Below are 15,946 nucleotides of genomic sequence, written 5' to 3'. Positions count from 1 at the left end.
CCCAGTATGTACATCTGACCCCAGTATGTAGAGCTGACCCCAGTATGTAGAGCTGACCCCAGTATGTAGAGCTGACCCCAGTATGTACATCTGACCCCAGTATGTGGAGCTGACCCCAGTATGTAGAGCTGACCCCAGTATGTAGAGCTGACCCCAGTATGTAGAGCTGACCCCAGTATGTACATCTGACCCCAGTATGTAGAGCTGACCCCAGTATGTAGAGCTGACCCCAGTATGTAGAGCTGACCCCAGTATGTAGAGCTGACCCCAGTATGTAGAGATGACCCCAGTATGTAGAGCTGACCCCATTATGTAGAGATGACCCCAGTAAGTACTTCTGACCCCAGTATGTAAAGCTGAGTGTAAACTAACCCTATTGGTGCTACTGTCCAGGTACGTAGGTGAGATGGAGAGAGTGTCAGCACAACAGGCTTTAGACCCCCTACCTGATGGTACCTTCCTCATCAGGGTCACCAACAACCCTACTCGGCCAGGGGAGTTAAGTCTCAGTATTAAGTGAGTTTTTGGCTTTATTTTGTTGTATAAAACAGGGGAGTTAAGTCTCAGTATTAAGTGAGTTTATTGGTTTTATTTTGTTTTATAAAACAGGGGAGTTAAGTCTCAGTATTAAGTGAGTTTTTGGCTTTATTTTGTTTTATAAAACAGGGGAGTTAAGTCTCAGTATTAAGTGAGTTATTGGCTTTATTTTGTTTTATAAAACAGGGGAGTTAAGTCTCAGTATTAAGTGAGTTTTTGGCTTTATTTTGTGGTATAAAACAGGGGAGCTAAGTCTTAGTATTTGGTGAGTTGTTGGCCTTATGCTATAATTAAACACTGCAACATGGGAGATTCTGTATGTGGGTTAAGGTTCTTGTATTTTCTTTGTCTTCACTAAAACACTAATTACATATATATGTTGTAGAAGATGCATCTAGTTTGAATACCTACAGGTACGCCAATGCTGTGAGACACATCAAAGTGAACAGAACAGCTGATGGGCAGTTTTATCTGGCAGAATTGCGCTACTTTTCTTCTGTGCAGGTTGGTCGAGGGGGTTTACTGAAAACACACATGTACTTAATTATTGTCTACCTGTACTCTAGTACTTCCTTTTGTCATACCTGTACCAAAGTGCTGTCCCTTTGAATATTTACCACCAAACGATGATCCACCAATAAATATTTCCCTCCTAATCAACCTACCACTCAGTAGACAAATGACCATATCCTACCTGTTCCTTCTACAGGAGTTGGTTGACTTCTACCAGAACAACGAGCTCTCAGACAGCTTTCCTGATGTGTGCACAACCCTCAAATATCCTTACAAGAGGGTAGCCAGTAAGTTGGCCTTATTACACCATACACTAAAAGCCTTGCTTGAATGTTTACTCAATCAAACCTGTAGCCAGAAGGCTACAACCTGTGGTCAGTAGGTCCCAACCTGCAGGCTACAACCTGTGGTCAGTAGGTCCCAACCTGCAGGCTACAACCTGTGGTCAGTAGGTCCCAACCTGCAGGCTACAACCTGTGGTCAGTAGGTCACAACCTGCAGGCTACAGCCTGTGGTCAGTAGGTCACAACCTGCAGGCTACAACCTGTGGTCAGTAGGTTACAACCTGTGGTCAGTAGGTTACAACCTGCAGGCTACAATCTGTGGTCAGTAGGTTACACCCTGCAGGCTACAACCTGTGGTCAGTAGGTTACAACCTGCAGACTACAACCTGTGGTCAGTAGGTTACAACCTGTGGTCATTAGGTTACAACCTGTGGTCAGTAGGGCACAACCTGCAGGCTACAACCTGTGGTCAGTAGGTTACAACCTGCAGGCTACAACCTGTGGTCAGTAGGTTACAACCTGTGGTCAGTAGGTTACAACCTGCAGGCTACAACCTGTGGTCAGTAGGTTACAACCTGCAGGCTACAACCTGTGGTCAGTAGGTTACAACCTGCAGGCTACAATCTGTGGTCAGTAGGTTACAACCTGCAGGCTACAACCTGTGGTCAGTAGGTTACAACCTGCAGGCTACAATCTGTGGTCAGTAGGTTACAACCTGCAGGCTACAACCTGTGGTCAGTAGGTTACAACCTGCAGGCTACAACCTGTGGTCAGTAGGTTACAACCTGCAGGCTACAACCTGTGGTCAGTAGGTTACAACCTGTAGGTTACAACCTGCAGGCTACACCCAACTATAATGGCCAACTCAACCCATTTTACTGTTCCCAGATGGGCCGCGAGTATTAGGCTATGCCGTGGCCATCTATGATTATGCAGCTACATCTACAACTCAAGTGACACTAAAGGTTAATGACAGGATAGCCATACTGAGCAAAACTGGACAGGACAAAGGCTGGTGGAAAGGGGAGAATCTGCGCTCAAATAGGGTAATGGTCAGAATATTTAACATAGATCATTTTCTGTTTGTCCATAGATCTGATATTGTATGTTTGTCCAAAGATTTTTTATTGTATGTTTGTCTGTCTCTCCATAGATTGGCTACTTCCCACTGGCTTATGTACAAGATGAGGAGGAGTGAGGTGACAGTAGGCCAAGGGCAGTGCTACCTGTCAGTGCTACCTGTTGATATTCTAAACTAGATACTGAAGTTGGTTTACAGGGGACTCCTCCAGCAACACCTACTTAACATTAATTTATTTGACGAAGAGGTTAGTTAGAAAAACAAAGTGTACCAGCATTTATAAATAGAAATCTCAAGGTTTCTTAGTTGTCTGGCAAGGCTGTGGGGTTTATGGCCAGACAGATTTTTGACACGAGTGGCATGTCACTAATGTCATGACATGGCTGGCATGTCACTAATGTCATGACATGGCTGGCTGGTCACTAATGTCATGACATGGCTGGGATATCACTAATGTCATGACATGGCTGGCTGGTCACTAATGTCATGACATGGCTGGGATGTCACTGGTGTCATGACATGGCTGGCTGGTCACTAATGTCATGACATGGCTGGCTGGTCACTAATGTCATGACATGGCTGGCTGGTCACTAATGTCATGACATGGCTGGCTGGTCACTAATGTCATGACATGGCTGGGATATCACTGGTGACATGAAATGGCTGGCGTGTCACTAATGTCATGACATGGCTGGGATATCACTGGTGACATGAAATGGCTGGCGTGTCACTAATGTCATGACATGGCTGGGATATCACTGGTGACATGAAATGGCTGGCGTGTCACTAATGTCATGACATGGCTGCAATGTCTTTGGTGTCATTGCATGGCTGGGATGTCACTGGTGTCATGACATTGTCTGACCATACCACATGGCAATACAGTTGAAAGACCACACTAGCCATCATCCTAGTAACCCATTAGGCTGACCAGCAGGTCCATCAACAATTATTTCAGATGCCATTGCTAATGTTTCTAAAAAAAACTTCTTTCTCCACCCTCCCCTCCCCCATTAGTTCTCTCTGGTCCACACAACAGGGTTGCCAGCATTTGTTGTCAACCTTTGGTGTTGGTTGTTGTGGGCAGGTTGTGAGAATGTTGATGTATATAGTGGTGACTAGCATGAGTTTGTACATTTTCTTTCATGTTTTGATTGTATAAAAATTTCCCAGCCTCCGGCTGTAGCACTATTGTACAGAACTTATTTTCTCATGTATAGGAACATACTTTGTTTTTGCTTTCAAACTTCTGTTTCTTCAGCTGTTATTTAATTACTTCACCAACTAAAATGTTTTTATAGTTAAAACTGACATGCAAATAATTAGTTTTATAATTAACATTCAAATAATTATTTTTATAATTGACATTCTATTTTGTTATTTTCATTTTCTTGGCTTCAAAACAACCCATGTACACAAACCACGATCATTATCTCCCTTTGTATAGCAACTACTTGATGGCAGGCTACTTTGGTTTCTAATGAACTTATCTGTCACATTCCTACACATGGTCCAACTTTGGCATAGTTTCATGCCCTGCACCTGACATTAAGTACAATGCTCCCTAACAGTCATACTTGGTTCCTTTCAGAATATTCTCAATGGGAGGGGTTGTCAATGTTTGAAATATATATTTACTATAAAAAAGTTTCTATTTTTTATTTATCCTCCCTTACTTTCCCCTCCCCCCCCCCCCCCCCCCTCCACAAGAGATAGCTGAGAGAAACTCTGCAGCCATGCCATTTTTTAAAACTTTCCTTACAATCACTGTTCACCTGTCCTGTCCCAAGAAACAAGCCCACCAGCTGCAGTGTGACTCCATAAAATACCCCCCCCCCCTGCTCAAGTATATGCTCATCAAACTTTACATTTCTGTTGGTTACAACTAAGACTGGTTTAAATGCTCAATGAATTCAACTTTGGACCCACTGTTTTTGTTCTCTATTGGTTTGTTTCAAGCTAACAACATAATAGCCTGTTAGCTGCCCACAATTTTTTTGTGATAAAATTCTCTCATTGCTACAAGTCTGTTTATTCAAGGGAGGGAATATGTGTTGTCTGTCCTGCAGCCTGTGTAGCCCATGTACACAATGAACAAGTTATCAAATGTGGTTTTATATATTTCTATGATGACTGATGACACTGAGCCTAGCAGACCTAGACACTTCAATAAAGATGCCATGTTTACAGAGTTTCTTCTTTTCTATTGTGCTATGTCTGCTCACTACAGCTCATAACATTAACAAAATGATTCAGTGGAGTCATGCTGTGATATTTGAGAATTTTATTTGACATAGATGACAGAGAGATGCATGTTTTGATAGAACAGTGCACCACTTGCTGGGAGATGGACTTGGGTTGCTATAAATAAACATGTCTCACATGATCAACTTTCTAAATATAGATTCACACATGACCACAATCTAATATCAAAATATAGATGACATTTTTGCAATGAGTGAAACATTGACCAAATAAATAAAATCCCAGTGTGACACTAAACATTGTGGGAGATAAAATGTAAACAAAACTTTGATTTGCACAGGTAGACTTGCATGGTATTTCTCTAACATATTATGCATAATAACAGAGTTACATCTGGAAACACTATGGATATCATCCAATGTACAAAAAACATCTGTAGTTAGAAAATAAGTTTGATCTTTTTTACAATATTTACAAGCATTTTATTATTACCCCACATTAGGCATGTAAATTTAGATGCAAGTTTACATAATCAGGTCAAATCATGTTTTTACTAGGCTTAAAATTTGAAATTGACTCAAGTGGTTAACAAAGTATAAAAGAATATTAATGAAAAAATTTCTAACATTTTTTTTTTTTAGAAATATTGGTAATAAATTGAATTTAGATTTTATGCTTCAATAAAAAAAAAAGTAAATCAATTTTTTGCATTACTTTAAAATTAATAGGTAGAACAATTGCATGGAAAATTTCAAAATCCTGATGCAATTTTTAGGCATATAATTATAATGAGAAGTTTTCTGTGAGATTATATTTTTAAAAATATTTGTAAAATTTAGATATAAAGCGAGGCATAATTCATAAATTAAGATTTTCTGACACAAATATACATAATTCAAGTCTTACACAAATATACATACAAAATTCAAGTGATTTAGGAATGGAATATAAAAGGGTACAACTGGGTTTTTTCTGTCTACATTACGTAAGCACATCATAGCACCACCTTTGTGATGGGTACTACATCAGTCATCCCGCACCCAAACTAAAGCTTGCACCCAAACTAAAGCTAGCATCCTCAACCAAACTATAGAACCAAAGCTTTCCTTAACAGTTTTGTTATCACAGACGAAGAGATTTTGATTTTGTTTACATGTTCTATTGTTACTGTAATGTTACATGGCTCATGTTAAAGCTTTCACCAAAAAATCTTTGGTTACATAAAAAAAATAATCAAGAAATACGGATTGCCGAGACTATTGGGGCAGCATTCTTGCCATCACAACTTTTTAACTAAGTTAATATTACTTCTAAGTGTATACATAAATTTGCATAGATTAGTGGTCATCCCAAGTTTTCAACAGACCACCAGACTTAACTTGGGTTTGTTTAGTTCAATGTTTGCAAACTTATAACTTACATAACAACTTGAAAGGGCTATAGCACAGTCTGCTCCCCTTAATTTCTCACTTGAAGCTATATGGTGAGGTCAACAAACCTCATGGAGGGTGCCTTGCAGCTAGCTTCGGCATTCAATGGAACATCATCCCACTCAAGGGTAACAAGGTCAGCTCACAGAATAAGCACAAAATGGTTACAGGAAACAAATGTGAAATCATCTTTGAACTTTAGTGACGATGAAAAAAGTGGTACCATTTTGTAGGAACTAAACTTACAACACACAAATCATGATCACATTAACTACAAATTGTTTAAAATAACCAAAGTGAAATCATTTGAATTCATGGATAAATTTATCAAAATATTTAAATACAACTAAATTAAAACACAGACTTCAAAAGTAAAAAAGAACTGCTAATACATTAATCTAGAACTAAATAAAGAATAAAGCTTTTTAAAAAAATGAAAATTGTACACAAAAAAAAAACATCCAAAAAGCCCTGATCTTGAAAGTTTTGTTAAGATTTATGCTGAATATTTCCAGCTGCGAGGTCTTGATAAACTTCAGACTCGAGGAACCTGCGATAGGAATCCTTTTCCATGAGTGCCTGCACCCTGCGCTGAGCTTCATCAAAAGTTTGTCTGTTGGGGTTGGATGTCACACTTTCAAATGTCAAATTTCGAGTTTTTGAATCCAGATTTATCTAGTGATAAAAAATGTACAATTAAAAAAATGTAAACAAGCCATTTGTTGCCAATGTAAACAAATCTTATAAAGTTGTTAATTTTTTAGACTATAAAAATATGAAATAATGGGAGAAGCTTTTACCTCTCGTTTAGACTGGACGGCGACATAGTCGTTAAATATTTTATTGGCAAGGGCGGGTAACTGTTTGGATGATCTGGTACTTTTGTAGTTTTCACAAGCAATCCAAAACTCAATGTTTTCATCACTGTGTTCAGACATCAAGAACCCACGGAACAATTCTAGGCCAGCTGGGAGGGAGACAACATGGGAGGCTTCATTAATTGTTATCAACAGACAACTTTTTAAAAAGTTTTTAAAATAATACAAATTACAATCTTCTAAATAATAATTTTAAAAAAAAATTAGATTAGGGTGTTTATAATGAAGAGACTTACTTTTGTCAAACAACAAAGACTCAAAAGATTTGCTCCATTCTTGCGCTTCTTCAGGGTCAACATTGGCTAGTCGTCTGGCACCCTCCTCGCCCTTCATCATCCCCAGAGTGGAGTCCGTGTGTCTCCTCCTCAAAAATTGCATTTTTTTGGAAATCTTTTTGGCTCTGTCAAAGAGAAACAGCACAAGTTGAATATTTTTTTTATTATGGCCATGGTAGTTAGTTTTGGCTAAAAAACTGTACTTACATTTTACAGTACATAAAATATATAAATTTAAACCTTAGCATTAATAGAGTAAATCAAGTTGGAGAATGTTATTTTGTAAAGCAGACAGACAGTGTTGTCTAGCTAGAGTGACTCTAAGACATCTAGATCTTACTGAAGTTACTATAGAACAATAACAGTGACGTCAGTAAGAAGTAAAAGCCAAATCACTTTCATTTTTTAAAAATAACCTCAAGTAGAACAGATTTTAAACTACTCTACTATTACTAAATTTGTATTTTTCCTAGATTGACTGAGATCTAGAATAATCAAAATTCTAACGCATTTGCCTATAACTCGCGTAGAGACAAGTTATTAGATCTAGGAAATGAGATAAATATGTGTGGGGAATAGTGTATACTAGTGTATAGGGAGGGGGGGTGGAGGATGAAAAAATGCTAGGGACAATGAAATCGCGAGTCTACCCTTATAAAAAAAACTAACATGGCTGCAGAATCTTGTTTGATGTGAGTCAGTGTTTCTTCCAGACTTTTTTCTCCGGGGGGGGGGGGGCACTTGAAATTTTCGGGGGGCGGACACTGTTAAAAGTATATATTTTCTATATAAATTATACAAATTTCATTACATGTACCTTTTCCTATTTGTTTACTTTTCTATCACATCTCAACCCACACTAAGCCTAAAATATTTGGAAAATCTCAACTTTTAAAAACAATGTCGGTCACGTGACAATGTGTTGCCGCCATGTTGTACGAATATTTTTAGCGCCACAACAGAGACACGTAAACATGTCCGCGTCATATCTCGTCTGATTAGATTAGCCTCATGGGGGAGGATACTTTTTTAATGTTACCCCAAGACAAAAATACACAGATGTTTACCAAATTGTGCTCTCTTCAAATCACTAGCTGTTTTTAAATTACGTTGTGAAAAAGTGTACCAAAACCAAATATTAACTAGATTTAACTAGCTTTGCTATATGTTTGATGTTAACCCCCTACTGTATAAAAAAGATTTGGGCCACCCATCTGAATGTTGACTCGTGCATGTAAATTTTGTTGTTTTAATGAGCTCATTTTTCGCCTGATAAAAAAAAATCCTGAAAGATGCTCGATTGAAAACTACGATCAGCACGCGCTTCTAATTTTAGACCGCCCCCCCCTCTCGCGCCGCCCCTGGCCTCATCCACGGCTCAGAATGAGTCATTCCATCGGCTCAACTTGAAATCGGAGTTCAGTTATCGCAGTCTAAAAATAGAAACCAACTTGTGGGAATCAGCCGTACCTTAAACTTTTACCGTTGGCGCTCATAGTGTAAAAGTGATCTAAAAGCTGTACTCTAAATTTTCCTGTTAAATTAGTCTAGCTCTCTGGGCTTGTTTTTTCTTTAATAAAATTTAAATTTTCAAACACATTTTTTTTTTAATTGGAGATTTTAGTTTTCGTTTCCTGTTTTGTAGGTTAGTTAAGGTTAGACGGAAAAGTGAAATGTCAGGCAGATGTCATTTGATCTAGATACATCAGTCAAACAGTCTATGACTTGCATGTTTCTAGACTTGGTCTATGACTTGCATGTTTCTAGACTTGGTCTATGACTTACATGTTTCTAGACTTGGTCTATGACTTACATGTTTCTAGACTTGGTCTATGACTTACATGTTTCTAGACTTGGTCTATGACTTACATGTTTCTAGACTTGGTCTATGACTTACATGTTTCTAGACTTGGTCTATGACTTACATGTTTCTAGACTTGGTCTATGACTTACATGTTTCTAGACTTGGTCTATGACTTACATGTTTCTAGACTTGGTCTATGACTTACATGTTTCTAGATTTAGGCTTGGCTTGTGGCATAATGACTCCCAGTTCATCAGCCGCCAACATCGCGGAGTCAGCCGACTTCGTCTTGTGGATGCGACCAAAATGACTCCTCTTGCCTGTCGTTGTTCGCGTCGTTCCATCTTCATCCACGTCGTCATCTTCGTCGTCGTCTTTTTTCATGTGTCTGATATCACCCTCGCTCGAGCGGGCTTTGCGAGCTGCCATCTGGAATAGAATAGGATCGAAACCCGTCAGGAATGGGACATGTTTCAGGAACCTACGACTTTTTGTTAGTACATTACAGGGGGGGAAGGGGGATGTCGAATCGGTGTTTGAACCCAGTTCGCGTCTCTTGCTGTGGGAAACTGGTGGCCGAGTCGGTAGTTAGCTGCGGCTACTTGGGTGGCGGATCTTGTAGTACCCGACGCAAACTATGAGCTACAGTGTACACAAACTATGAGCTAAAGTGTACGCAAACTATGAGCTAAAGTGTACGCAAACTATGAGCTAAGCTAAAGTGTAAGCAAACTATGAGCTACAGTGTACGCAAACTATGAGCTAAAGTGTACGCAAACTATGAGCTAAAGTGTACGCAAACTATGAGCTAAAGTGTACGCAAACTATGAGCTACAGTGTACGCAAACTATGAGCTAAAGTGTACGCAAACTATGAGCTAAGCTAAAGTGTACGCAAACTATGAGCTAAGCTAAAGTGTACGCAAAATATGAGCTAAGCTAAAGTGTGCGCAAACTGACTCCTATGAGCTAACTGACAATGTCTAACAATATGCTGATGTTGTTGTTGGTCATCATGATGTGGCGTGAAATGTTAACATCCGTGTATATAGGGAGGAGGTTTTAGTATATAGGGAGGAGGCGTATGTCTGTATGTCGATAAAAGCTCACATGTAGGGACAGACGTGACAACATCCATCTAGTTGGCTAGTGCGCCGATGTTACAACATCCATCTAGTTGCCTAGTGCGCCGATGTTACAACATTCATTTCATCTAGTTGCCTAGTGCGCCGATGTTACAACATTCATCTAGTTGCCTAGTGCGCCGACGTTACAACATTCATTTCATCTAGTTGCCTAGTGCGCCGACGTTACAACATTCATTTCATCTAGTTGCCTAGTGCGCCGACGTTACAACATTCATTTCATCTAGTTGCCTAGTGCGCCGACGTTACAACATTCATTTCATCTAGTTGCCTAGTGCGCCGACGTTACAACATTCATTTCATCTAGTTGCCTAGTGCGCCGACGTTACAACATTCATTTCATCTAGTTGCCTAGTGCGCCGACGTTACAACATTCATTTCATCTAGTTGGCTAGTGCGCCGACGTTACAACATTCATTTCATCTAGTTGCCTAGTGCGCCGACGTTACAACATTCATTTCATCTAGTTGCCTAGTGCGCCGACGTTACAACATTCATTTCATCTAGTTGGCTAGTGCGCCGACGTTACAACATTCATTTCATCTAGTTGGCTAGTGCGCCGACGTTACAACATTCATTTCATCTAGTTGCCTAGTGCGCCGATGTTACAACATTCATCTAGTTGCCTAGTGCGCCGACGTTACAACATTCATTTCATCTAGTTGCCTAGTGCGCCGACGTTACAACATTCATTTCATCTAGTTGCCTAGTGCGCCGACGTTACAACATTCATTTCATCTAGTTGGCTAGTGCGCCGACGTTACAACATTCATTTCATCTAGTTGCCTAGTGCGCCGACGTTACAACATTCATTTCATCTAGTTGCCTAGTGCGCCGACGTTACAACATTCATTTCATCTAGTTGCCTAGTGCGCCGACGTTACAACATTCATTTCATCTAGTTGCCTAGTGCGCCGATGTTACAACATTCATTTCATCTAGTTGCCTAGTGCGCCGATGTTACAACATTCATTTCATCTAGTTGCCTAGTGCGCCGATGTTACAACATTCATTTCATCTAGTTGCCTAGTGCGCCGACGTTACAACATTAATTTCATCTAGTTGCCTAGTGCGCCGACGTTACAACATTCATTTCATCTAGTTGCCTAGTGCGCCGACGCATGATGGTCGCAATATAATGGACACAATACTACACTGAGCTAAGGTTGACAACGAAAGGTGAAGGTTACAACGATAAGGTCACAACGTCTCCGTCCACAACTTACCGACTCCTTACCACGGTGTTGTTCCACAAACAGCGCATGCGCGGGCACGTCTTTCGCACACCCGGCGCTCTGAGACCGGTTGAGCGGACGGGATAAAATTTTCCGGAATCGTCTCTTTTTTCCGCCTTCCTTAGTCGTCCCGTTGGCGACGTGTTCGGCTGGCCGGGTCTCCACGCTGACCTCTACATCCGAACCCTCGGGGCTTGACCCGCACGAGAAGGTCACCGAGCTGGCGGGCGTGGCCAGGTTCTCAATGTCCGGCTCCTCTCTCGTCTTCTGGGCCACATATCGTTTGGCCGCGTGGGAGCTCCGGGCCAACTTTTTATTCTTGATCAGTCTTAACCCGGACAAACCGCTAATTAATCCGCCACCTCTCGACACGTCATCGCTTTTACCCATCCGGCCTTTCTCTATGACGGGAGGGTCAAGGTCACCGAAAGAGACGCTGGTGTCGGTTTCAGACCGCGCCAGGGGGGCACGCGCACGTGTTCTGTCCTTGAGCTCGTGGCAAAGGTCAAGGCTACACTTGCGGGGCGAGGCCGGCTGGTCCCCCACTTTGGTTACCTGGTGCTGGGGGTTGGACAGCTGCTTGACGAACGCCTCCAGGTCCTCGTCCGTCCACTGGCTCTTCACTGGGCTGCTCACGTGACCAGACCACCTGTCGGTCGCTGGTGATGTGGGCTCATCAAGGTGGACGCCCTGCAACACAATGGGCTGGGTTAGATGGGGCCAACACAATGGGCTGGGTTAGATGGGGCCAACACAATGGGCTGGGTTAGATGGGGCCAACACAATGGGCTGGGTTAGATGGGGCCAACACAATGGGCTGGGTTAGATGGGTCCAACACAATGGGCTGGGTTAGATGGGGCCAACACAATGGGCTGGGTTAGATGGGGCCAACACAATGGGCTGGGTTAGATGGGTCCAACACAATGGGCTGGGTTAGATGGGGCCAACACAATGGGCTGGGTTAGATGGGGCCAACACAATGGGCTGGGTTAGATGGGTCCAACACAATGGGCTGGGTTAGATGGGTCCAACACAATGGGCTGGGTTAGATGGGGCCAACACAATGGGCTGGGTTAGATGGGGCCAACACAATGGGCTGGGTTAGATGGGGCCAACACAATGGGCTGGGTTAGATGGGGCCAACACAATGGGCTGGGTTAGATGGGGCCAACACAATGGGCTGGGTTAGATGGGTCCAACACAATGGGCTGGGTTAGATGGGGCCAACACAATGGGCTGGGTTAGATGGGGCCAACACAATGGGCTGGGTTAGATGGGTCCAACACAATGGGCTGGGTTAGATGGGGCCAACACAATGGGCTGGGTTAGATGGGGCCAACACAATGGGCTGGGCTGGGTTAGATGGGGCCAACACAATGGGCTGGGCTGGGTTAGATGGGGCCAACACAATGGGCTGGGTTAGATGGGGCCAACACAATGGGCTGGGTTAGATGGGGCCAACACAATGGGCTGGGTTAGATGGGGCCAACACAATGGGCTGGGTTAGATGGGTCCAACACAATGGGCTGGGTTAGATGGGGCCAACACAATGGGCTGGGTTAGATGGGGCCAACACAATGGGCTGGGTTAGATGGGGCCAACACAATGGGCTGGGTTAGATGGGTCCAACACAATGGGCTGGGTTAGATGGGGCCAACACAATGGGCTGGGTTAGATGGGACCAACACAATGGGCTGGGTTAGATGGGTCCAACACAATGGGCTGGGTTAGATGGGTCCAACACAATGGGCTGGGTGAGATGGGGCCAACACAATGGGCTGGGTTAGATGGGGCCAACACAATGGGCTGGGTTAGATGGGGCCAACACAATGGGCTGGGTTAGATGGGGCCAACACAATGGGCTGGGTTAGATGGGGCCAACACAATGGGCTGGGTTAGATGGGTCCAACACAATGGGCTGGGTTAGATGGGGCCAACACAATGGGCTGGGTTAGATGGGGCCAACACAATGGGCTGGGTTAGATGGGTCCAACACAATGGGCTGGGTTAGATGGGGCCAACACAATGGGCTGGGTTAGATGGGGCCAACACAATGGGCTGGGCTGGGTTAGATGGGGCCAACACAATGGGCTGGGTTAGATGGGGCCAACACAATGGGCTGGGTTAGATGGGGCCAACACAATGGGCTGGGTTAGATGGGGCCAACACAATGGGCTGGGCTGGGTTAGATGGGGCCAACACAATGGGCTGGGCTGGGTTAGATGGGGCCAACACAATGGGCTGGGTTAGATGGGGCCAACACAATGGGCTGGGTTAGATGGGGCCAACACAATGGGCTGGGTTAGATGGGGCCAACACAATGGGCTGGGATAGATGGGGCCAACACAATGGGCTGGGTTAGATGGGGCCAACACAATGGGCTGGGTTAGATGGGGCCAACACAATGGGCTGGGTTAGATGGGGCCAACACAATGGGCTGGGTTAGATGGGGCCAACACAATGGGCTGGGTTAGATGGGGCCAACACAATGGGCTGGGTTAGATGGGGCCAACACAATGGGCTGGGTTAGATGGGGCCAACACAATGGGCTGGGTTAGATGGGGCCAACACAATGGGCTGGGTTAGATGGGGCCAACACAATGGGCTGGGTTAGATGGGGCCAACACACACACCTGACAGTCAACACTTTACACATCTGACACGGTACTTGGCATGACTCACGTTGAAGTCACGAACATTCGAGAACGTTTGGTTCAACATTTTGCTGATAATTTTTTAATCGTTTTTTTTCTCAAATCTTCTTGGCAGTGACACAAAATGTTTAGAATTTGACCTGATCTTAGGGCGTGGTTTCTTTCTTGTCGAGATAGCGATGTTGAAGACAGGGATATCTTTAAATACATAGACACGCAAGTACGCACTCACACACACACACACACACGCAGTCACACACAGGCGCTCATAGAATGCTGAAAAACCAGTGAGGAATGTGGCAGTCACGTGATTAATTAATCTGACAATATCTAGAGGATCCTAAAGATTTTATGTTTGAGATGTAGGCTGGGGAGCCAAATTTTTCTGCACATCCCGGCCTTCTCTCCCTTGGCTCCCACTGTTTGTCCGGCGTTAGTCGAGTGGTCCATTTTGTCTTCTAGCGAACTTAATTTACCCAGGTCAATGTTGTTCGTCTGCACGAAAGTTACCAACACGACCCGTCGGTAATTTATTGCTGCAAACCTTTGATTTAATTGCCGTCTGCTCGTCAACACATCTTGACCTTACATACTTTTTTTAAACTGCTGGGGAGACCGCTTGCTGGTTCGCCTCATTTAATTATCTGACGCAGCCCAGTGATCAAAGAAGTTTGAAAACGAGGCTTATTAGACACCCGGGAACATGGCGCCTGAAGATGGAGTCATGTGATAGCCATATTGTGCGCCCAGACACTCAATCGCTAACAACTGCTATGACGTCAGCGGTTTTTCGGTTTAGCAAGTTTGTTTTTTTTTAATTTCAGCACTTGCAAGATTTAAAGTTAATAATAGATCAGGTATTTTTTCTTGCTTATGGGAGATAATTTAGGAATGTAAAAATAAAGTATAAACACAAGGTTGTTGTATGACCAGAGCAACGCCTGACCGGAACGGCTAGTAGTAAAAAAACCAAAATCCCTAGCCAATGTCCCACGCTGGTTACACAATGGGGAAACAAGGGAAAAAATAAAATGGAGAGAACAGGGTAGTAAACCGATGCACGTGCAAGATAGGATTGGGAAATGGGAAGATTATGATGAGCAATGTGTAGGGGTGGGGTGGGGGGTGACTGAACGAGAGGTGGTTCAGGGCAACAACTAGCGCTTCTAGACAGAGTAGCGGTTCTTAGATCTGATGAACACAGCATCATTTCAATTCAATTATCTCTGGACAGACACTGTGAACATGGGGGAGGGGGAGATGCACCTTACTAGCCCGGTCGAGTTGACACGTGATATACTCGGTTAGCATTTCTCAACTGAACTGATGACGAAATCACCCTACATTTAAGGCACGACTATCACCAACATGATAGTTTGCCTACCAAAATGTACTAGTTTGCCTACCAAAATGTACTAGTTTGCCTACCAAAATGTACTAGTTTGCCTATCAAAATGTACTAGTTTGCCTACCAAAATGTGCTAGTTTGCCTACCAAAATGTACTAGTTTGCCTACCAAAATGTACTAGCCCGCCTACCAAAATGTACTAGTTTGCCTACCAAAATGTGCTAGTTTGCCTACCAAAATGTACTAGTTTGCCTACCAAAATGTGCTAGTTTGCCTACCAAAATGTGCTAGTTTGCCTACCAAAATGTACTAGTTTGACTACCAAAATGTGCTAGTTTGCCTACCAAAATGTACTAGCCCGCCTACCAAAACAAGCTCTAGTGTGCTAGATAAAACCACTGCTGGTTTGCCTGCAAGTCGACGCCATCGATTTCTGTGTCTGGCGGGTGGTTGTGACCTGGTCAGCAGACGACAGGCAATCACGTGATACAAGTTCCGTTTCACGTGCACAAACCCCATCCATTTTACACCCCCACCCCACCCCGCCCATAAAAGCA

At 43.2% G+C, this 15,946-nt stretch overlaps 2 protein-coding genes across 11 annotated transcripts in view; one reads left to right on the top strand and one right to left on the bottom strand.

Annotated features, from left to right (window-relative positions):
• The window catches only part of LOC131939346 (guanine nucleotide exchange factor VAV3), a 60,561-nt gene extending 55,957 nt beyond the window's left edge, over positions 1-4,604 (top strand). For all 7 annotated transcript variants that reach the window (XM_059297618.1, XM_059297617.1, XM_059297615.1 and 4 more), the window contains 5 exons: positions 394-516; positions 951-1,041; positions 1,247-1,337; positions 2,223-2,380; positions 2,488-4,604. In XM_059297618.1, coding sequence (XP_059153601.1) covers positions 394-516; positions 951-1,041; positions 1,247-1,337; positions 2,223-2,380; positions 2,488-2,532 — 508 coding nt within the window. In that variant the 3' untranslated portion in view covers positions 2,533-4,604. The remainder of the gene's footprint in view (positions 1-393; positions 517-950; positions 1,042-1,246; positions 1,338-2,222; positions 2,381-2,487) is intronic.
• Positions 4,605-4,684: 80 nt separating this feature from the next.
• Positions 4,685-15,946, bottom strand: part of LOC131939345 (regulator of G-protein signaling 3) — a 68,230-nt gene continuing 56,968 nt past the window's right edge. For 3 of the 4 annotated variants that reach the window (XM_059297608.1, XM_059297610.1, XM_059297609.1), the window contains 5 exons: positions 11,942-12,076; positions 9,213-9,436; positions 7,165-7,328; positions 6,851-7,017; positions 4,685-6,725 (listed from right to left, as the gene is read on the bottom strand). In XM_059297608.1, the coding sequence (XP_059153591.1) occupies positions 6,540-6,725; positions 6,851-7,017; positions 7,165-7,328; positions 9,213-9,436; positions 11,942-12,076 (876 nt within the window). In that variant the 3' untranslated portion in view covers positions 4,685-6,539. The remainder of the gene's footprint in view (positions 6,726-6,850; positions 7,018-7,164; positions 7,329-9,212; positions 9,437-11,941; positions 12,077-15,946) is intronic. The other variant, XM_059297611.1, reaches the window with a different exon arrangement.

This window comes from Physella acuta, unplaced genomic scaffold, assembly GCF_028476545.2.
Source record: "Physella acuta isolate Inbredline_101_S28 unplaced genomic scaffold, ASM2847654v3 ptg000275l, whole genome shotgun sequence".
Classification (NCBI taxonomy): domain Eukaryota; kingdom Metazoa; phylum Mollusca; class Gastropoda; family Physidae; genus Physella; species Physella acuta.
This window is presented reverse-complemented; position numbering and strand designations above follow the sequence as displayed.